General features: G+C 43.1%; 1 protein-coding gene and 1 long non-coding RNA gene across 4 annotated transcripts in view; one reads left to right on the top strand and one right to left on the bottom strand.

Annotated features, from left to right (window-relative positions):
- Positions 1-12,925, top strand: part of LOC140211284 (uncharacterized) — a 50,437-nt gene extending 37,512 nt beyond the window's left edge. Inside the window, exon 2 of the long non-coding RNA XR_011889414.1 lies at positions 12,690-12,925. This is a non-coding gene — a long non-coding RNA (uncharacterized lncRNA). The remainder of the gene's footprint in view (positions 1-12,689) is intronic.
- nol8 (nucleolar protein 8) overlaps positions 9,748-24,159 on the bottom strand; it is a 78,937-nt gene continuing 64,525 nt past the window's right edge. For all 3 annotated transcript variants that reach the window (XM_072280986.1, XM_072280985.1, XM_072280987.1), the window contains one exon: positions 9,748-11,782. In XM_072280986.1, the coding sequence (XP_072137087.1) occupies positions 11,729-11,782 (54 nt within the window). In that variant the 3' untranslated portion in view covers positions 9,748-11,728. The remainder of the gene's footprint in view (positions 11,783-24,159) is intronic.

Here is a 24,159-nt window from a genome sequence, read left to right as displayed (position 1 = left end):
AATGAGATATCTAAAATTATGAAGTGTAGAGATAGGGAAGACTGTAGGAACACTGCTCTTTTTTCAAAGGTGATCAAAAACAAGGTGACATAGTTTTAGTGTTAGGGATAACACTGTTAGAGGGAAATCTGATGATTACCTTTCTCACTCAGTAATTGGAATGCACTGGTGGAGAGAGAGAGGTGGGAAGCAGAGTCAACAGCAGTATTTAAGAGATTCTTGGACAAACACTTGAACCACCATTGAAGGCTATGGACCAAGTGCTGGAAGATGTGATTAATACATATAGTGGATATGGTGGGCTGAGTAGCCATTTTCATGCTGTCGGGTTCTGTGAGATCCAATCACAGTATTCTGGACTCCCAAGGTCACATCTATCCATAGTACCCTTTGGCCTTAACAGTCACAAACTTACAGATACTGATTGCAACAGTAAACCCAACCACCTTCTTCAGGCACAAGTTAGTTAAATGACAAGTCCTCCTAGAGGCACCTCCTTATATACCTTCTTGACTGAGTAGGACATGGGTGGGGCTTATTGCTCGATCCTGATTGGCTGGATCTGAATTGCCCATTTCTGATTGGTTAGTTTGAATTGGTCTTGTTCTGATTGTTCGAGCTTTAGGCCAAACCCTCTTTAGGAATGTGTGGTACCAGACTGGAGCTATCTCTCCAATCTTAGAACCTACATTTAGGCCTCTCACATGCTCCATCTCTAGTGATTTCCTGGTCTTTCTCTTGTAGGCATTCTGTTCCTTGCCAAGGATGTTGGCCTCATCAAACCTTGGTCTACATGAACATGATAGGCAGTGTTTAGTGATCCCACTTCATTTTGCTCTCTAGATTTTTAAGGCACTCTTATGTTCTGCTATCCTGGTCTTCCAGTCTCATCAAAATATACTTTTTGGCATGGTGATAGAGGTATGGAGTGCACAACTCCCTGACACAGTTCTTTAGGTCTTATAGGTGCCACTTTGCTTAGCATTTTTCTAATTGTGTTCTCATTTTTTGCTTTTAACTGGACAACATATTTTCAGCAAATTTGTCAGCTTTTCAGTTAAGCTATCACTGTATGACACGATAACTGTTCTACCTGGAGGCTGCCTTTGTCGTGGTGTTGTGTTGCACTCCATTCCTTTCTCAATTATGTGAAGGGAATAGCCATTTTTCTTGAATGCTTTTCTGATCTTCTTGCATTCTTATTCATTTGCAGCTCTAGTTGTACACAAGATATTTCCTCTTAGTCCCATGCCTCGAATAAAAGGCGGGAGGAGAAGATGGCGACGCACCTGCGCGTGCACAGGGTGAAAAATGATATTGTATCTGTTAAACAGGGGCCATGGACAATTCTGATCTGATGGAGAATGGACGTGAAAACACAGAGGAACATCTGGAGAAATTTCTGAAACGCACGTTCACTGCTGTCGTTACCGTGTGGTCGGGAATCTTTCGGAGGGTAGGCCTCAAAATCCCCAGCCTTGCCTGCTTTTGGTGACCAAGAAGGAGGTCGAATCGTTCAGGCAGCGATGGCGCTCAGTACTTGGTGTCGGAGAGCTGATCAGAACTGGAAGTTTTCAGATGACTCGGAGTCGGATTGTGGTCGGCATGGCAGGGAGAGTTCTTCCTTCTCCCGTCTGTGTGAGATGTGGGACTTCTTCATCAAGTTATGGTATTGTTGCACTGTTGTAACTATATGTTATAATTATGTGGTTTTGTGAGTTTTTTCAGTCTTGGTCTGTCCTGTGTTTTGTGATATCACACCGGAGGAAATAATGTATCATTTCTTAATGCACACATTACTAAATGACAATAAAAGAGGACTGCATGTCTTCATAATCTAATGCCAAACATTGTCTTCTTTGGTTGATTTGACTGGAAATTCAGATACTGGTCTATGTGAGTCTTCTTCTTGTAAACACTCAATTCCAGCTTGCCTAGCACCCTCACTTTCTACCTCCATGGAAAACTGTATGGCCTTGTTCTGATTGTTTAAATGTGTTTTAAAAAAATACCTCTAATACTTCCTGACCATGATAAACGTGTCATCAACATAGCACGGCCATAAGTCTAGCTCTTTAATTTGTTGTAGCTAATACTTCTGTTTCAAAGCTGCCCAAGGTCACTGCCTAGTGGCATGGTTGGCATTTCATCTCTATTGCTCATGAAACTGAATGTCCCCAATGCTTCATGGTGAATGACGTTCCTGAATTATTTATGTAAATCACAGACACTATATAACCAGTTTCTTTCAGCAAGAAATTTGTTGAAACATGCAGTTAGTTTGGGTGGGCATGTTGAAAGCATTCTGTCTGCTGTGAACATTTTGGTGTTGTCAGCTTTTTGGAAGCTGTTGATGAGGTATAGCAAGTTTCCAAAGTTCTTATGAACGAGAAAGTGGCAAATTGAAATATACACTGAATTTGTTGAATCAAAGTTAAACATTTATGCTTATTAGTGTAATCGCAGGGACATAGATGAAAGAAGATCAGGACTGGCAACTCTGTCCTGCAGAGTATAGAAATTTAGCTGTGATAGAGGAAGATGTAAAAGAAGAACAAGATATTGATGAGGTCTGTGTGAAAGGTCCTCAATTCCACCATGAAGGTACAGAATTTTGATGAAGGAGATTCCGCACATTCCTTTGTGAAGTAGAGGCTGTTATCAATGGTCATCCAATTACTAAGGCATCCTCTGATCCCAAAGACTTGGAAGCACTAGCATCTGTTGCTTCTGAAGACCTCACCATCCTTTCCTCCCAGGAGACATTGTGATTTTAGTTGATGACACAGTGCTTCACAACTCATGGATCAAGAGTCATTCAAGTCTTTCCAGACAGAAGAAGATTTGCGTGACAGGTGTGCATAAGACGAGTACCAGCTATCTGGACAAGATCTGTCTTTTACAGGAGGCAGAGGTTTGAGGAGCTACAGTTCTATAAGCTTCACTTACTTTAGTTGTTCAACTTCATAACCTTGACTTGACCTACTGACTTGACAGACAGTGGTAGTAAAGATCACTCTACTAGGCTAAGTGCTAGCAATCTTTGGCTTAGATGACGGTTCCATGACTTGACTTAAAGAAGAAAGAGGACATTTGCATAAATGTTAAGATGTTTGTCCTTGAAGATTTCATGTCTCCTAATTAGACCTAGACCATAAGACATAGGAGCAGAATTAGGCCATTGGCCCATCGAGTCTGCTCCACCATTCAATCATGGCTGATACTTCTTTTTCCCCTTCCTCAGCTGCACTCCCCCACCTTCTCCCCGTAACCTTTGATGCCGTGGCCAATCAAGAACCTATCAATCTCCACCTTAAATGTACCCAAAGATCTGGTCTCCATAGCTGCCTGTGGTAACAAATTTCACAAATTCACCACATTCTGGCTAAAGAAATTGCTCCGCATCTCTGTTTTAAATGGACACCCCTTTATCCTGAGGCTGTGCCCTCTTGTCCTAGACTGCCCCACCATGGGAAACATATTTGCCGTATCTACTCTGTCTAGACCTTTTAACATTGGAATGGTTACAATGAGATCTCTCCCATCATCCTTCTGAATTCCAGCAAGTACAGGGCCCAGAGCCAACAAACGTTCTTCATATGATAACCCTCTCATTCCCAGAATCATCCTCGTGAACCTCCTCTGAACCCTCTCCAATGCCAGCACATCTTTTCTTAGATAAGGAGCCCTAGACCGTTCATAATACTCAAGGTGAGGCCTCACCAGTGCCTTATAAAGCCTCAGCATCACATCGCTGCTCTTGTATTCTGGAGCTCTTGAAATGAATGCTAACATTACAATTGCCTTCCTCATCTCCAACTCAACCTTCAAGTTAACCTTCAGGATGTTCTGTCCAAGTCTGTTGCATCTCGGATTTTTGGATTTTCTCTTCATTTAGAAGATAGTCTACACATTTTTTTCTATTACCAAAGTGCATGACCATGCATTTTCCAACATTGTATTTCATTTGCCATTTTCTTTCCTATTCTCCTCATCTGTCTAAGTACTTCTGCAGCCTGCCTGCCCCACCACCATTCTTTGTATCATCTGAAAAATTGGCAACAAAGCTATCCTATAATTTAAATCAATGATATACAGCATAAAAAGAAACGGTCCCAACACCGAACCCTGCCAATAGTAACTGGCATCCCACCAGAAATGGATCCTTTTATTCCCACTTGCTGCCTCCTACCAAAGAGCCAATGCTCTAACCATGCCAGTAACTTCCCTGTAATACTATGGGCTCTTAACTTGGTAAGCAGCCTCATGTGTGGCACCTTGTCAAAGGCTTTCTGAAAGCCTAAATATAAAACATCCACTACATCCCCCTTATCCATCCCACTTGTAATCTCCTCAAAGAATTCCACCAGGTTAATCAGGCGAGGTTTTCCTTTAAGGAAACCATGATGACTTTTTCCTACCTTGTTCTGTGTCACCAAGTACTCCATAAACACATCAATTGACTCCAACATCTTCCCAACCACTGAGGACTTATCTATTTTCTGTCTGCCTGTATTGTATTTTGTAGTGTGCATTTTTATTATGAGGTATGGTAATTTGTCACATGGGTTGGGTGTGGTAGAAATAAATGAGTATGGTCACGTATTCATGCTTTGCCCTTGTTAGTTTAGTTTAGTTGATAGGAGGTGATCTGGTGATGACTATTTTTTGTTGACCGTTTATTTCACTATAATTGCAAACTTCTCTTCACGATCTTCGCTAACCATTCTTATTCCACTTAATATCGTATAATATCGATAATCGAATATCGATACCGATAATATAAATTTGGTTACATTAATTCTTTTATCTCTAATTTTTGTTGTTTATCTCTGTAATAAACATTCAAATGTACTTTTTTCTACTTGGAACTCCGTTATTTGGAAACATGTTATACAGTGGTTAATTTCTGTACTCATTTGTTTTTCAAGTAATTGCTATGTTTTGATTAAGGAAACCATTAATGCAGTAATGAGGAATGTACAAAAAGTCTCTTAAATTGAGACCATGTTGGTAGCAATAAAAAGGGCAATCATTTGACTGGGTTATACATGCAACAGGCCTTCCAACAATCAGTGAGATACAGAGGAGAAGATATGTAAAGAGATATCAAAGATGTGTGCAAGAGTAATAAGGTTATAGTAGTGGGGAGGTTTCAACTTCCCCAAAGTTAACTGAGGTCAGCTTGGGGAGGCGGGGGTGGAACTTATCATGTGTACCTAGGAGAGCTCTTTGAACATGAATGTTGAGAATCTTACTGGAGAAGGGGCAACACCGCACCTAATCCATGGGAGTAAAAAAAACCTCAAACCTGACATTGAGGTAATTATTACATTTCTTCTTATTATGGACGGGGAATAAAGAATGGAGGGGTGGCCCTGCATGCTATGTGCCAGCAAAATTCTTGTGTGTGCCATCTTGGGCACATATGCCATAGGTTCACCACCCCTAATCCAGCATGTTAAAAAGGAGGATGCATCAGATGTTGTCGTGGACATAAGGTTAGATAATTTCTCTGGTCTGATGAGATGTTTCACAGGTTGCTATTGGAGGCAAAGGAAGAAATGCTAGGGCTCTGAGAGAGATTTGATGGTGAGAGAACAGAAAATGCAGTATCTTTATTCAAGAAGAACAGCAGGGATAAACCAGGTAGTTACAGGTCAGTGAGTCGAACTTCAATGGTAAGGAAGTTAAAGAAAATTCTGGGGGAATATTATTTATCTGCATCTGGAAAAGCAAAGATTGATCAGGAATGGTCAGCACAGCTTCACAGAATGAAGATCAATCCTGCCTGACTAATTTGGTTGAGTTTCCTGAAGAAGTAACAAAATACTTTGATGACAATAATGTAGTTGATGTAATCTACGTGAACTTCAGTACGGCATTTGTTGAGGTTCCACATGAAAGGCTTGTCCAAAATCTACAAACCCCTGGGATCCCAAAGCAAGTTCGTAAATTGGATCCAATGTTGGATTGGTAAAATGAGATATAGTGGAAAAGGGAATATTGCTTTTGTGATTGGAGAACTGTAACTAATGATCATTAGTGCTAGGCTCATTACTGTTTCTTATCTATATTAATGGCTTTGATGTTAATGAAATAGACGATGAAAAATTTTGCAAATGCCATGAAAATTGATGGTGCTGATGGTGAAGAGGGTTGACTGGCTACAGGATAATACTGATAAGTAGGTAAATTGGGCCCAACAGTGGCAGATAGAATTGAATTCTAATGGGAGTGAATTGATGCATTTTGGAGGAAATGTTAAGGGCAGAACATGCAGTACATAATAATTGGTAGGGTCTTGTGGAGTATTGAGGAACAGACAGACTTTGGAATTCAAGTCCAAAGATCCCAACTGGTGGCAGCACAGCTGAATAAAGTGGTGAAGAAGATATGCAGAGATAGTCAGATCATGGAAGAGCATTTTATAACCTGATGAAACCTTGATTCATTCATAGCTGCCGTATTGTGTGTACTCTGTAATGTAATGAGCTTCTTCAGTGTGAAACCAAAGGAGATTTACCAGGATATTACAGTATCAGGAATTAAATATTTCAGTTACCTGAGGAAACTGGATAGGCTGGGGTTGTTATCCTTGGAGGGGAGAAAGCTGAGAGTAGACCCAATGGAAACATAAAAAATGTTCAGGGGCATAGATGGGGTATATGGTAAGAAACTTTTTCTCTCTTTAAAGGTGTCAAAGTGAAAGGGCACAGTGTTAGGGTAAGGGATAAGAGGTTAGAAGTGTCTTAAGAAAGAAATTTCCCCCCCCTGTAATGCACTGCCTGTTAATAAAGATGCTATAACACAATATTTAAGGAGCACTTGGACAGTCAAAACAAAGACACAGAAGACGATGGACCAAGACCTATTGCGGATACAATAGGGTGTTTTAAGAGGCTCCTGGACAGGTACGTGGAGCTTAGAAAAATGGAGGGCTATGGGTATGGGTAACCTTAGGTAATTTCTAAAGTAAGTACAACATGTTTGGCACAGCATTGTGGGCCGAAGGGCCTGTATCGTGCTGTAGGTTTTCTACGTTTCTAAGTGGTGGTAAATGGGATTAGTATGGCCCCTAATGGATGGCACGGACATGGTAGGCCGAGAGGGCCATTTCTGTGGTGTATTACTGTATGACTCTCCAGAATAGAAAACGTTTATGAAAATGAGTGTCTTTACGACTTGCAAAAAATTCAGCTAACGTTTGTACAATAAGGTATGTAGCTTATGAAGCCTTATGAAAAAATGTGGACTTAAAATAGAAAATGTGAGATCTTGGGCGTATGTTTCTGTAGAGTACAGCACAGAAAAAATCTTCAAGACATTATGTTCTCCAAGACCGCTCCTTCATTGGGCTTCCTGTGCCAAAGCGTTGTACTCTGCATTGTAAACAGTGAAAAAAACAGCTGCTGGTCACGTTCGCCATGGTTGTCTCTGCAAATCAATGCAAACACTAAATCATGAAATATTGACAAACTGCTTGCTTTGGACAAATCTTTTCTGATCAATAAATCAATTTTATTTTTTACCACCACCAGATTATCAAGAAAAGTACATATAAATTACAGTTTATATTAAGGACGACCAAAATTGATAGAGGTAAAATGTACCGCAGTCATGTAACTGTGAGTGAACACTGCAAGTTTCTTAACAATATATTACGAATAGTCGAATTTATAATAAGAGTAATCACAGTTTTTTCCCAAATTTGTTTCCAATTTAAACAGTATCGTTATTTTTCTCGCATTACCCAACTTTCTCCCCCCCCCCCCCAACCCCATACTTTACGTTGCCCATCTAATTCGGAGGACGAGCATATTTCGGGGCAGCGGCGGGTGTGAGTTGTGATTGGTTGTTGCGGTCATGTGAGGCGGCAGCCTCGCATTGGAAACGGGAATGTTGATAAATAGAGCCCGGTGAGCCGCGGGGGCAGTAGCAGTTTTGTGGTTTGCCGAGTGCGGTCGGGCGTTAAATCCTCTGCTGCCTCCCACCCTACCCCCTCAACTCCTCTGCAGTAGCTGCTCGGAAGAGAACGTTTTCAGAAATCCGTATTGATCCGAGTGCTTCATAAGAACCAAACTGTTTGACGGCACCAAAAGCCGATCGTGTTTGACCCTAAACTGGGCATGCACTGCAGTAAACGTAGGGTAAAAAAAAAGTTGAGGAGGATAGTAAAAAGGTAGACGGGAAGAAGTGCTTACAGCAGGTCGGTAACTATCACCGTTCAAGGAATAACGTTATTCCTTCACAGCGAACAGCTCGGAAGCCGAAGGGTATGTGAGAAGGTAAGGCACGCCTAACAAGTACTGTAGAATGTCTGACAGCAGAAGAGGCGTTGCCCGCTGGGAGGCCAGCAAAGAGCGACCTGATTACAGAGTGTGTTCGAAGCACAGGCTCGACTGCAAACGAGGGGCTTATCGCTGTCACAGGCGGGCAAGAGTGCAGTGTGCCAAAGCGGGCATTGTTTTTGGCCGTTGTAGCCAGCACCAACCTACCGTGTCTTCGGGCGTGACATTACGCCCAGCCAACGTCTACGGTAACCGGGCACCAGGCATGAGAGCACCCAGAAACACCAATCAGTTCCTGATGCACGAAAAATATCAATTAATGCATATGAGGTCAGACTCGATTGGAAGTGACAGCGGCTCAGAAATCGAGCTGGATATTGACATCGATTCGTATTTGGGTGTGTTGGAGAATGCCCGTGGCGGCCTGGACTGCATCACGACTCCCCCGTGTGACGAGAATCTGCTGCACTTTGAATTCTTCCAGTCAGTAGATCATGATCAGAGTAGACAATACTTCCCTTCAGAGCACGACGTGGTGAAAAGCGAAAGTTTTATGCGACAGGACTTTGCAGCATTCTGCAGTGCGTTTGAGAATTAAATTTTATAGTTGTTGACCTTGAGGCAAGCTTTTGTAAAAGGGGGCGGGAAGATTATTTTCTACTTGGAGTAACGTCAGCGAATTCTTTTAACAGTGTACTTTGCCAATAAACTTGTTTTATTTTTAACATTGTCGAGTCATTGTTTAAAATATAATGTAGTGTTCAAAGGAAGAGTCTAAGCCCGAAACGTTGGTTTATCTTTCCGTAGAGAGTGAATTCAACAATTTGTTTCCGTTTCAGATACTAGCACTGCAAATTGTGTTGCAAGATTCATTAATGTTCCTTTATAATATTTAGATCCAATAGTTTAATTATCTCCTGGGACCGGTGAATGGTGGAAAATCGATCCGCGCGTATCTAGAACTTTTAAAAATATATAGGGCTTGCGTGTTTCGCTGGTCATGAGATAGTTGAGGTTCGCGTTGGGTTCACGTTGAGAGCTGCCTGGTGAGCGGGGGTGCAACACCAGTGAAGCGGGGCGGGGGATCGGGATGGTCTGCAGACAGATTGCCGATAGTTGGAGTAGTTAAAGATTCTTCAGTGGCGTTCACGGCTTTTTCACATCTGCAACTTCAAAATGACGAAGTTCTCAATAATTCGGATGTTTTACTATTTGCAGAGCTAAGACACAAATTCTTCTAACGAATAAGATAATTAGAAGCGGGAGTGAACCTGAGAACTTTGTCAAGGGGTTGTGTGATTAATCGCGATGAAAATTCTTAATACGTGCGTAAATTGGATTTTAAATCAGAATACAGGTTTCATAGCTGAGCGTTCTTAAAACTAACTCTTTAGTACTTAGGTTTAATATGTGATTTAAACGTAATTACTACACAAATGGTTTTACAAAGAGTTTGCAAAATAATTATAAGTCATTGCGGTGTTATTACTAAATTAACCAAAGGAAGTTCAGTTAACCTTACGGTGAACAATTCTTCCGCACTAGTGGTCCTGAAACCAATGCCAGTGCCAGAGAGACTGACTGCCCTTTAACCACTGGGTTCAAACTAGAGCAAAGAGACCTGGCTATGTTTTATCCCTCAAACATCATTAGTTGGTAAGTGGGACTTGCATAAATTGACAGCTACACCTCATTACTTCGAAATATTTAATTGACCATGTGCTTTGAGTTAATAGGGGCTGCAAGTAAAGAAGAGGGGAGAGAGACTTGCTTTCAGAATAAAGTTAGAATTGCTATTTCTAGGAGCAGCAAAATTTAATTTATAAAGCTTTCAGAGTCCCAACAGTACAGATTAAAGTGAGTCTGAGGAGAATGTTAGAATGGAAGCATCTGCTAACCACCAGCCTAGGTAGGTAATAATGTAACAATATAGCAGATGAGTAGGTATCACGTTGTTTCAAATTTTAATTGAGAAACTTTTGGTACAAGAATAATAAAAATGTAACAGTGCTCTTGGGATATTTTAAACCTAGCTTCTATCTGCCCTCTCACGTGGATGCTAAAGGTAAGAACACAGTCAACAAGTGTGGTTCCCATTTTTCTGGGATAAATATTGCTGCTGCAAGAAATGTGATATGAGAAACATATTGTTTCTTTGTGATTTATCATTAACTACAATTTGTTACATTTTGGCAGTTGCAAAGCAAGAGAACCACTTATTCTATGAATTAAGTGTATCACAAGGTCACCATTTGTTGTCATACACTTTGCAATGCAGGATTTCTGTAATAAAGCCAAAATTATCAGCTGGAGCTGTACAGAGTTTTTTTTTCCCAAAAGAGACTATTTGAAGGGCAAAAAACCCCAAATCACTCCCAGTGGAGTTTTGCAGAAAATCATTCTACGGTTCTTCACAGGAAAATTGACATACACAAAAATTGAGGCACTAGTGCATAAACAAGACTGTAATTACGTTATAGTAATTAGATTGATTCATCCAGAAACACTGGAAGTACCACGACGAGGGGTGATTGACAAGTTTGTGGCCTAAGGTAGGGGGAGTCAGTTTTAGAAAGCTTGAAGTAAATAACTCATCTTGTTCTACCTTAGGCCACTAACTTATTAATCACCCCTGCTGTGGACCACTTTCTGGAGGTCCAAGACACTGACTTCTACAAAGAAGGGATCCGTATGGTCCACGACCACTGGACTAAGTGTGTAAATGTAGGAAAAATAAATGTGCTAGGTTTTCTAAAATTGACTCCTCCTACCTGAGGCCACGAACTTATCAATCACCCTCGTAGAAGTGATCTGTATATTACAGGGTATTTGATGGCCACCAGTAAATCTGTGTGTCTATGAGAGATTTATCCTGAGTCCCAATGAAGGGTCTAGCCTGAAGCCAGTCTCATCTGGAAAGCCTACTTAGAGTCCTGAATGCTGGGTAGGAAGTATAGGGGCAGAACTAGCACTTGTCATTGCCAGGAGGGAGATTTGTGGGCAGGATGGAGTGGACAAGGGTTTCATTCACTCATATTCATACCATCTACATTCAAAATAATACCCCCACTTCCATACATATCATTTGAATTGTTGAAGTTAATAGGTACTTCCCAAATGTCTCATACTAAAAGTTTCATATCTCATTCAAAAGACCAAAATCAATAGGACTTGATGTAAAATATATTTTTTGTACAAAAAATTTACAAAAATCAAAGCTTTTAAATCCCCCAATAGTCTGTTCAGCTTCTCTCTAGCCTTAACCATTTCCAACCTCAGACCTGTAAGTTAGCTCAGCCTAAGTCAGCAGCAGTCCCAGTTATGACCACAGGTAATAAACTACAAAATACTTATTTAATACATCACAGTAAATCTTCCAATATTCCTCATGTGAGTTTTCTGTTTGGAGTAACAGCACATCATTCCCGTGAACTGATCTATTGCTTGTCTTTTTTTCTCCGTTTCTCTGTTTTGTGCTTCTTTTGGTACTCCTGAGAAAGGGGAATAAAATGTGACATACAAAACATTAGACTAAAATGTTTTCTTGGGTCCATAGATAAGTGATCATCTAAACAGGGCAGCATTTCCAGGAAGTGGGATATGCATGTATTCTCTTTTGTACACTTTTGGAGGTGCACCACAATTAAAGCTAATTGTTGAGTTCAGAAGCAATATGAACCAATCTGCATTGGGGTGATCAGTGGTAGAGAAAGGTGACTTCTCCCAAGCCCAGCATATAGATGCAATCATAAGGAAAATGCCAACACGAGGAATTCTGCAGATGCTGGAAATTCAAGCAACTCACATCAAAGTTGCTTGTGAACGCAGCAGGCCAGGCAGCATCTCTAGGAAGAGGTACAGTCGACGTTTCGGGCTGAGACCCTTCCTCAGGACTAACTGAAGGAAGAGCAAGTAAGAGATTTGAGAGGGGGAGGGGGAGATCCAAAATGATAGGAGAAGACAGGAGGGGGAGGGATGGAGCCAAGAGCTGGACAGGTGATTGGCAAAGGGGATATGAGAGGATCATGGGACAAGAGGCCCAGGGAGAAGGAAAAGGGGGGGGGGGGAGACCCAGAGGATGGGCAAGGGGTATAGTCAGAGGGACAGAGGGAGAAAAAGGAGAGAGAGAGAGAAAAAGAATGTGTGTATATAAATAAATAACAGATGGGGTACGAGGGGCATTAGCAGAAGTTAAGAAAAATGCCACTGTCTTTACTTTCTTCGTAAAGCTTGTCACCACACATTTTAACAAACTTTTGCAGACATACCACTGAAAATATCCTGACTGGTTGCATCATAGGCAATTTGAACGTGCAGGAACACAAGAAGCTGCAGACAGTAGTGGACTCTGCCGAAAACATCACAGTGACATCCCTCCCAACCTTTTTGTATCTACAGGAGGCTTGCATTAAGGTAGCAACACCCATCACGAAAGATCCCTGCCATCCAGTCCATGCCGTTTTCTCACAGCAAATGTCAGCAGGAAGTACAGAACCCTGGAGTCCCCCCACCTGGTTCAAGAATAGCTACTTCACTTCAACGACTCAGTCCTCGAACCGACCAGCAAAACTCTAATCACTGTGATTTAGCATACTACCATCACTGAACTAAAATAAAGGCTTTTTTTGTTTTAATTGTGTCACTTCTTGTAAAAAGTGCATAATTTGTTTGATTTTCTTCTGAATGCTGCTTATATACTATATGCTTGTTTTACTGCTTCAAGTTTTTCTTTGCATCAGTGCCTAAATCGATAAACTTTTACCATTCAAATAACAACTCACAGAAATATATAAGAATGAGATTATTTTTAAGTAACAGTACATTACTAATAATTTTTCTTTAATCAACATTACAAAAGTATACCATTTTACGGCTTGTTGAAGCTTCTTCAGTGTAAAATGACTAGGAATACTGTATTTCCGACATTACAATAATAGCAACCTTTCAGCAGTACCTCATTGGTGCAAAGAGATTGAATCATAAGTAGCCAATGATCTAAAAATAATGGAATAGCAAGCTAAAAAGTGAATATAACATGACACAATCCAATATTAAGATTGAAAAAGGATATAGGATGAACTAGTTATAAAATTCGAATAAGGCAGTCATAACCCAACGCAGTAATTAGCCACAACACACTTGGCAGAACCTTTAACTGATATACCAACAAACAACCTGAGGCTTTATTTAAGAAAATTTACTTGACAGATTATGCCGATTGACTGTTCCTCTGACAAAACAAGGAGGGACCTTCACAAACTCCCAGTCCCCAGTGACCTGTGATTTCAGTCTCTGAGGCCAACGTGATGGCAAACTTCAGGAGGATGAACCCACAGAAAGCATCCAACCCAGATGGGGTACCTGGCCAAGCACTGAAGACCTGTACTAATCAACTGGCTGGCATGTTCACTGCCATCTTTAAGCTCTTGCATTGGTAGTCCGAGGTACCCACCTGCTTCAAGCAGGCTTCAAGTATACTGGTGCCCAAGAAGAATGTGTTAACCTGCCTCAATAACTATTGTCCAGTAGCACTTACATCCACTGTAATGAAGTGCTTTGAGAGGTTGGTGATGAATCGCAACAACTTCTGCCTGAGAAGCGACATTGGATCCACTCCAATTTGCCTACCAGCACATCAGGTGGATAGAAAGTGCCATTTCATTCAACCCTGGAACATCTGGACAGCAAAGGTGCATATATCAGGATGCTCTTTATCGACTTCAGTTCAGCATTCAATACTACCATCCCCTCAAAACTAATCAATAAGCTTCAACACCTTGGCCTCAATACCTACTTGTACAATTGGATCCCCCATTTCCTCACCTGCAGACCCTAATCGGTTTGGATTGGCAACACAATCTCCAACAGCCAAGGTGTACCATAAGGACGTGTTCATTGCCCTTGCTTTACTCACTTCAAACTTATGACTGTGAGGCTAAGCACAGCTCCAATGCCATATTTAAGTTTGCTGACAACACCACTGTTGTTGGCTAAATCAAGGAGTTAGCAGGGCATCCAAAACTTTGATAAACTTCTATAGACATGTGGTGGAGGGTATATTGACTGGCTGCATCATGGCCTGGTATGGAAATGCCAATGCCCTTGAAAAAATAGTGGATATGGACCAGTCCATCATAAGTGAAGCCCTCCCCACCATTGAGTGCTGTCACAGGAGCCTCAGAACTCACCCCCCCCCCCCCAGTTTCAGGAAGTTATTATTCCTCAACCATGAAGCTCTTGAACCAGCATGGATAACTGAACTCAGCTTCACTTGACCTATCACTGAACTGTTCCCACAACTTATGAACTCACTTTCAAAAAGTCTTCATCTCAGCTTCTCGATATTTATTGCTTAATTATTGATTTATTTATTTCTCGCTTTTATATTTGCATAGTCTGTTGTCTTTTGCTCTTTGGTCCATCCTGTTAAGTGTGGTCCTTCATTGATTCTTTTATGACTCTTGGATTTATTGAGTATGTACCTAAGAAAACAAACATCAGGGTTGTATATGATGACCTAAACAGTATGTACTTTGTGCCAAGTTATCAGAAGATTGATGCCAATGAGAGAGATAAGAAAGAGACAAATGGGGGAAACATTCAAAATGCTAATAAGAGAGAGACGAGAGAGATTAACGAAAAGAGACACAGTTCCGAGTATTGTTTAGACCGGTTGCTTTGAAACTGAACTGTTTGAAGTTTGATGGACAGGCGATACCCCAGCAGGGGGATAAAAGGAACAGGTTCGCTAGGGCAAGCAACACGCCACGACACCATGAGATAACGAGACCCTGGAAGAGTGGTGTGCCCCCACAAGTTGGTGGGAGTTTTGGAGGTCTGGTCGCGGGACCGACCATAGACGCACAGGGTAAAAAGGTACGATCAGCGGGAACCTGGTGTGTGTGTCCACCCTTGCCTGGGTGCCAGGTTCACCGCAGAAGAACGATCGTATCTGGAATGGAGGGGTCACGGTCGGTGACCTCAGAAGACATTACAAAGCGCTCGCCCGAAAGCTAACTGTGAGGAATATCAATGGTCTGTTTTGAATCCGATTTGAATATCATCATTCATTCTCTCTCTCCCCAATGGCACAACAGCGATTACTGCAAACTGAACTGAACTCTGCGTCACTTGAGACTGATCATTTTACCCCTAGACTGCAATAGAGCTTGATTGATTCCTATTATCCTAGTTCTGTGTACATGTGTTTTATCATTGCTAACCCGTTGCATTTATATCCCTATGTTTAGAGTACTGTGTTACTTATTTCTTTAATAAAACTTTCTTAGTTCCAGTAATCCAGACTCCAACTAAGTGGTCCATTTCTGCTGGTTTGGCAACGCAGTTACGGGGTACGTAACATTTGATAATAAATTTACTCTGAACTTTGAATCTATGGATATATATGACATCTCCTAAAGATTAAAGTCATGAGGCTGCTTAACAAGATAAGAGCCCATGGAATTACGGGCAAGTTACATACATGGATAGGGCGTTGGCTGATTGGCATGAAATAGAGAGTGGGAATATCCTATTCTGGTTGGCTGCTGGTTACCAGTGGTGTTCGACAGGGGTCTGTGTTGGGGCTGCTTCTTTTTACGTTGTACATCAACGATTTGGATTATGGAATAGATGGCTTTGTGGGTAAGTTTGCTGATGATACAAAGATAGGTGGAGGGGCCAGTAGTGCTGAAGAATCAGAGAGTCTGCAGAGAGGCTTGGATAGATTGGGAGAATGGGCAAAGAAGTGGCAAATGAAATACAATGTTGGAAAGTGTATGGTTATGCACTTTGGCAGAAGAAACAAACGGGCAGACTACTTAAATGGGGAGAAAATTCAAAGTTCTGCGATGCAACAGGCCTTGGGAGTCCTCGTGCAGGATACCCTTAAGGTTAACCTCCAGGTTGAGTCGGTGGTGAAGAAGGCGAATGCAATGTTGGCATTCATTTCTAGAGGAATAGAGTATAGGAGCAGGGATGTGATGTTGAGGCTCTATAAGGTGCTGGTGAGACCTCACTTGGAGTACTGTGGGCAGATTTGGTCTCCTTATTTAAGAAAGGATGTGCTGACGTTGGAGAGGGTACAGAGAAGATTCACTAGAATGATTCCAGGAATGAGAGGGTTAATATATGAGGAACGTTTGTCCGCTCTTGGACTGTATTCCTTGGAGTTTAGAAGAATGAGGGGGGACCTCATAGAAACATTTCGAATGTTGAAAGGCATGGACAGAGTGGATATGGCAAAATTGTTTCCCATGGTGGGGGAGTCTAGTACGAGAGGGCCTGACTTACGGATTGAAGGGCGCCCATTCAGAACAGAGATGCAAAGAAATTTTTTTAGCTAGAGGGTGGTGAATCTATGGAATTTGTTGCCACGGGCGGCAGTGGAGGCCAAGTCATTGGGTGTATTTAAGGCAGAGATTGATAGGTAACTGAGTATCCAGGGCATCAAAGGTTATGGTGAGAAGGCAGGGGAGTGGGACTAAATGGGAGAATGGATCAGCTCATGATAAAATGGCAGAGCATACTCCATGGGCCGAAAGGCTGACTGCTGCACCTTTGTCTTATGGAAGTATTAATGCCATGTATTCAATCATGAAGAGCAAGAATAATTTACTTGATATTGTGACAAGAATACACATAGATTAAGATGTAGCTGTCCTGTGCTGGCACCAGTGGAATCAGCAGTTGGTCTGCCACCTGTCTTCAGGAGAGAGAGAGAGAGAGAGAGAGATAAAGAAAACAATGGAGCAGCATTTGGAGATGTTAATGAAGGGGAAGGGGAAGGAGAGCTGTCAAGAGCGGCTCCCCCTTTGAACCCTGAACTGTTTGAAGTGATGGACAGGCGATACCCCAGCAGGGGGATAAAAAGGGACAGGTTCGCTAAGGCAGCACACACACGACACCCGAGGTAACAAGACCCTGGAAGCGGTGCGTCTCTCTCAAGTCGGTGGGAAGTACCGGGCCATAGACGCACAGGGTGGAAAGGCACGATCGGCGGGAACCTGGTGTGTGTCCACCCTTGCCTGGGTGCTGGGTTCACCGCAGAGAAACGATCGTATCTGGAAACGGAGGGGTCACAGTCGGTGACCTCAGATGACATCACAAAGGACTCGCCCAAAAGCTGACCGCGAAGGTCTGTGTGGAAGCTGTTTGAATATTCATTCACTTTGCTCTCTCTCTCCTTCCCCCACACTGTCCATCGCCACGGCAGCGATTACTGCGAACTGAACTAAATTAAACTGAACTTTGCGTCACTTTGAAACTGGTCATTTACCCCTAGACAACGATAGAGCTTGATTAATCCTGTTATCTTAATTCTGTGTACATGTATGTTTATCATTGCTGAAATGTTGCATTCATTCTCCTTTTGATTAGAGTACTGTGTTGCTTGTTTCTTTAATAAAACTTTCTTAGTTCTAGTAATCCAGACTCCAACTGAGTGATCCATTTCTGCTGGTTTGGCAACCCAGTTACGGGGTACGTAACATTAGTGGGGTTCTCATCCGCGATTTTGAACGCTAAATTTGGGACAGAGTAAATTGATTGGGTCAAAATTCCCGAAAGAAAGAAAAGACAAACAGCAGAAATGGAGGCTGAGGAAGTTATAAAGGCGCCGACCTTGGAGGCATTAGAGGATGCCAGGAAATCGGAATTGGTAGCTGTGGCCAAACGGTTGAATCTTGCTAAGGGGAAGTCGACAATGAGGAGAGAGGAGATACACAGAGCTATCGTAGAGTACTATGTATCTAAAGGTGTGTTTCCCCAAGGCGAGCTGGGAGTGGTGTCTATTGAAAAACCTGCTGGAGACGCGGTACAGGTGCAGCTTGAAAAACTGAGACTCAAGTACGAGTTCCAGGTAAGGCAGTTGGAGCGAGAAGAGAAAGAGAGGGACAGACAGTTGGAGCGAGAAGAGAAGGAGAGTTAGAAAGGCAAGAGAAAGAGAGAGGCAGTTGGAGAAACAGAGGGAAAGGGCATTCGAGCTGGAGAAGTTAAGGATAAGGGCAGAGCAGGGGCCCGTGCCGAACCAAGGTGGAGGGTTCCGGGCAACCCAGGAGGTTAGGCTGGTTCCCCCATTTGACGATACCGACGTGGATCGGTACTTTCTCCATTTCGAAAAAGTTGCTACAAGTCAGGACTGGCTGAGGGATAAGTGGGCTGTTTTGCTTCAGAGTGTACTGAAAGGGAAAGCCCAACAAGCTTACTCAGCTTTGTCCGTGGAAGATGCCCAGAGGTACGAGGTGGTGAAAGAGGCCATCCTCAGGATTTATGAGTTGGTCCTGGAGGCATACCGGCAGAGGTTCCGGAATGCGAGGAAGCAATGGGGCCGCACGTATTTAGAGTTTGCCCGTGAGATGCAGACATATTGTGAGCGTTGGTGCGCCTCGAAGGGGGTAGAGGGGGATTATGACAGACTGCTACAGCTGATCCTGATTGAGCAGTTTAAAGGTTGTGTCCCTGAGGGTATGAGACCCTACCCAGATGAGAAAGAGGCAGCCACGTTAGCCGCACCTGCTAAGTTAGCGGATGTGTATGTGTTGACGCATAAAATGACGTTTGCCCCGAGTAAAGGCTACCAGAAGGGACGTCAGGACGGCGGGGAGAGTCCGCCAGAAAAGTCAGTAAGTAAGCCGGGGGAATCGTGTTCGAAGCAGTGAGATTGACAGGTCAGCCTGCCAGCATTGAGGCCCCGCCCATGGACTCACAGGTTCATCACGGGACTGCGGTAGTAAATTTAGCTGAGACGTTTCTGCCAGCCTTGTACGAGAAGGGGGTAGAAAGTGAAAAGAAGGAGTGTAGTGAGACAAGAGGTAGTGAGGGAGCTGGGACAGACGTAGCATTAGCCAGGAAAGAATTTGTGCAGGTGCAGGAGCGAGACGAGGGGCTGATGGTTTTGGTGGAGGAGGAAGTGCTAAGGAAGAAAGGGAGACCAAGTAGCGTACCCGCAGATGAGGAATGGGGGGTGGTGCAAAAGAGTTATGGGGATGAGATTTTTAACCTGGCCCACAAGGTACCCCTCGGTGGACATTTTGCGGTGCTGGAGGAAACAGTTGGTGGAATCATGGAAGAGGTTTACCGGCTGCCCAGGAGGAAGGATGTTATTGATTATGACCGACGCGAACTGAGACGGTCACAGGATTTTGATATGCTAACAAATCTAGTCGGTGTTAGCGCGGAAATCAATGAAGTTAGGGGCCCCCTGATAAGAGAAAAAAACCATTTTGAAAAAATGAGTATGGTATCGACCAGATGGGAGAAGGCTATTGTTTTGGCCAGCTCTGCTGACAAGGTCTCTCCTTTAATCCCTAAACAAAGCGACTCTTTAGGAGAAGTAATTAAACGACTCGCACACGTGTTTGTTTGTCCCGAGGCGATGCAAAGAACTGGGACGTTGGGTGGTGTCTGTTACAATAGGCCAGCCTAGCAAGCAACACCCATATAGAATGAGTAATTAAGTGACTAAAGGGCTGACGAACACAAAGGTGTGTATTGGCGATGTAATACGGCTGTCTGAAGCCAGCTTGATAGTGAACCTTGAAAAAAATGAGTTCCGCCACACGAAGGTCACTTACCTGGGAATTGTGGTGACACAGGGGCAGCTGGCAGCGATGCAAGCTACAGTGCAGGCTATCGCTGACCTCCCAACCCCGACAGACAAGAGGGCCCTCAGAAGGCTCTTGGAGATGGTGGGGTACTGTAGGAACTTTTGCAATAACTCTGCGGTTACTACCCCTCCCCCTCCTACTAAGCCCTTGCGAGAGAAAAGTAAGTCGGAATGGGACGACCCTTGTTATTGTGGTCCGGGACAAAACCCAATGAGAGGTTACATTGATCGCAATTCATCAGTGTTTTTGGCCACTATGAAGTTTGCTAAGTTGGAGCCTGGTCTAAGGGATTATTAATAACATATAGAAGGAACAGAAAATGTGATGGCTGACCGTCTGCCAGGTGTTGACAACTTCAAACTCGCTGTATTAGCCAAATAGCTGATAAAGATGTATATTTGTGTGTATCAAATAATGTATTCATGTTTGTAATTTTTACCCCCGGTAAAAATCCTTAAAGGGGGGAAGTGTGACAAGAATACACATAGATTAAGATGTAGCTGTCCTGTGCTGGCACCGGTGGAATCAGCAGTTGGTCTGCCACCTGTCTTCAGGAGAGAGAGAGATAAGGAAAACAAAGGAGCAGCATTTGGAGATGTGTAATGAAGGGACGGGACAGAGAGTAACAGAAGGCGGGAGCTGTCAAAAGCGGCTCCCCCTTTGAACCCTGAACTGTTTGAAGTGATGGACAGGCGATACCCCAGCAGGGGGATAAAAAGGGACAGGTTCGCTAAGGCAGCACACACACGACACCTGAGGTAACAAGACCTTGGAAGCGGTGCGTCTCTCACAAGTCGGTGGGAAGTGCCGGGCCATAGACGCACAGGGTGGAAAGGCACGATCGGCGGGAACCTGGTGTGTGTCCACCCTTGCCTAGGTGCTGGGTTCACCGCAGAGAAATGGTCGCATCTGGAAACGGAGGGGTCACGGTCGGTGACCTCAGATGACATCACAAAGGACTCGCCCGAAAGCTGACTGCGAAGGTCTGTGTGGAAGCCTTGAATATTCATTCGTTTTTGCTCTCTCTCTCTCCTTCCCCCACACTGTCCATCGCCACAGCAGCGATTACTGCGAACTGAACTGAACTAAATTGAACTGAACTTTGCGTCACTTTGAAACTGGTCATTTACCCCTAGACAACGATAGAGCTTGATTGATCCTGTTATCTTAATTCTGTGTACATGTATGTTTATCATTGCTGAACTGTTGCATTCATTCTCCTTTTGATTAGAGTACTGTGTTGCTTGTTTCTTTAATAAAACTTTCTTAGTTCTAGTAATCCAGACTCCAACTGAGTGATCCATTTCTGCTGGTTTGGCAACCCAGTTATGGGGTACGTAACAATATACAATGGAAACTATATTAAAAATGTCAATGGCCATATTAATGTTATTGAAATACAGATAAATTCCTACAATTCTGTGGACTTTACCCTGCAGTGATAATTGATATCAATTTCTTTACCAATAATGCATCCAGCATTGTGTGCGAAAAATCTGCATTCAGGTGCAGCCCCTTGGAATGGAGAATTGCCCATATTATTCTTCTCATAAAGGAAGATATATTAACAAGTCATCGGTGCTTTACTCTAAAGTGTGCAATGATAAAGCTCTGAGTTGATCTGTTGATTATAGATTCCAAGTATATTAACAAAAAGCAACTAATCAGGTAGCCAAAATAGAATTGTAAAGGCTTAGTTATCTAACAAAACTTGTTGAATGGTTTGGGAATGAACTGATGTTGTTATTTAAATGAATCTCACGAGACATTCCTGTCACTATCTGTAAGGAGTTTGTACATTATCCTTGTGATCGCATGGGTTTCCTTTGGGTACTCCGATTTCTTCCCACATTCCAAAGATGTACCAATTTGGTAGGTTAATTGGTAATTGTAAATTGTCCTGTGATTAGTCTAGGACTAGACAACAGGGTGACCCGTTGGGGCACCCTTTGAGAGAAGGGTAGTGTAGTCTGATGTGACCAGAATGAACATTAAATTTTCCTGAATGCTATTGCTATCTCTTTGATTTGGAAATTAAAGAAAAACTCAGCTTATTACAGAAGAAAGACGCATAGCAAGACAAATGTGTGACCAGAATGAACATTAAATATCCATGAAGTAAATTTGAAGTAATCGGGCTTGCTGGGTTGGGTCTGGAATTAAATGTCCCATGTAATGATGGACTTGGCCTTGAATAATCACAGAAGGATTCCATCGATCAACACACATCAAAGTTGCTGGTGAATGCAGCAGGCCAGGCAGCAGCTCTAGGAAGAGGGACAGTAGACGCTTTGGGCCGAGACCCTTCGTCAGGACTTGTGAGGATTCCATCGATTCCTAGTTGGAATGACTTCTTTGGCACCAAAGGATGTCATTTGGAAGAGGCAATTGTATTGTTTGATGTTCTTCCTGAACTCATTTGCAATAGGTTCATCATCGCTGTACAAATTGAGGACTTCTTTAGGTAGAGGCTGCAAATTGCCTATCCTGACCTGTCCCTTCATACAGCAGAAATGTGCAGTTTCTCCAGTGAATAGGAAGGCACGACAGTGAGGGCAAACACTCGTCATCGAACCAACATCAGCAGAAATGTGACAGCATGCGAGTCGTGCATTTTGCCTTGCTCTTTCTCTGTCGAGGTATTGTCGTCGAAAGCGACCATTGTCCTCTTCAGCAGCTCTCACAATAATTACTTTGTGCCGCATATTCTCGAGTTGATCTTTCCTCTTCTCCTCTGTCTCTTCCTCTCTCCTCCTCCTCCTCCTCTGCCTGTTTTTGTCATTCTGGAGTCGCGCAGCCCTTTCATCCTTTGTCTCTTCATCTCTTCTACCATTTGTTCTTTCTCTCTGATCCTGGAGTCATGCAGCCCTGGCCTGATCGGATTCTTGTTCTCTCCTCCGTCTGTGCCTGTTGTTGTCATTTTGGAGACGTGCATGCCTGTCCTCCTCTGTCTCGTTTTCTCTCATCTTTGTTGTCCTGACTCTCTGATCCTGGAGTGGTGTGGCCCTGGCCTCATCCGATTGTTGTTCTCTCCCTCTTCTTGCCGCTTCCCGACGACGTTTGGCGTCATCTCTTGACTATAATGTCCCCCTTCTCTTTCCACGCGGCATAATTAGGCTATCCATATAATTTTACCCTAATGCTTGACAGAAGATAGGAAGCAGTAACACCAAAGCCTCCAAGCTGCTGAGGCTGGCCGTGCACATGCGTCGTGGTCTCCATGGAAGGTGGAAGCGGCTCTGTGAGCATCGTGAGGCGCTGCTGAGGTTGGCCGTGCGCATGCGTTGGGCTGTGGCGTCGCGGTCTCCATGGAAGGTGGAAGCGGCTCTGTGAGCATCGTGAGGCGCTGCTGAGGCTGGCCGTTCACATGCGTTGGGCTGTGGCGTCGCGGTCTCCATGGAAGGTGGAAGCGGCTCTGTGAGCATCGTGAGGCGCTGCTGAGGTTGGCCATGCGCATGCGTCGGGCTGTGGCGTCGCGATTTCCATGATGGCCAACCGGGTCTTGGGTGAAAGGCAGCCTGTTGATTTTTGGCGAATGAGCAATTTTATACGAATATATAACCCTGAACTTTGCCTGTATTCTGTAAGTTAGCGCATTTTAATCCAATTTAGCCAAAAAAATCCCGCTGTAATGCACCATTTGCACTAATTGGAGGTCACAAACAGACAGGCGGAACATGAGAGTTTCAGTAGTATATAGATTAAATCAGGGGATTACTGGGCAGTGCAGCTTGAAGAACTAGAAGGGCCTATTCAGCACTGCATGCCAACAAATAAATAAACAAACAAGAAAGAAGTTAACAAAAATGAGCATGTATGAAATTACAAGTAACCTATTCATGGCAAAATAATTGGTTAGGAAATAGCAGACCCAAATTGGTGGTACAAGGTGAATAATGTCTCCATTGTCCCAAGGACTAAAGTTTTCACTGTGGTTGACTTGCACAAACGAATAGAGTCATAAAACCTAGTTTATTAAAGTTTAGCAGCAGAATAAATATGACAAATGGAAGAAGGCTATCTTTCAATTTCCTTTTGAATTTATGTGACTGAACATAACTATAAAGATGGAAAGGAAAGACGAAAGTATGATGTTTTCTGTCTTGGACCCAATCAGAATATTTTCAAAGCACTACAAAACAACAGCTGTTGATGTGCAGATGTTTGGGGATTCAATATATGAAACTGCTGGAAAACTACAAAAATAACTTTGGCACACTTAACAATGCCTTTTCTCAAATGGACTGAAGCACACAAGGATT

Source organism: Mobula birostris, chromosome 16 (assembly GCF_030028105.1).
Source record: "Mobula birostris isolate sMobBir1 chromosome 16, sMobBir1.hap1, whole genome shotgun sequence".
Lineage (NCBI taxonomy): Eukaryota > Metazoa > Chordata > Chondrichthyes > Myliobatiformes > Myliobatidae > Mobula > Mobula birostris.
The sequence above is the reverse complement of the archived record's forward strand: the minus strand, read 5'-3'. Positions and strand labels throughout refer to the sequence as shown.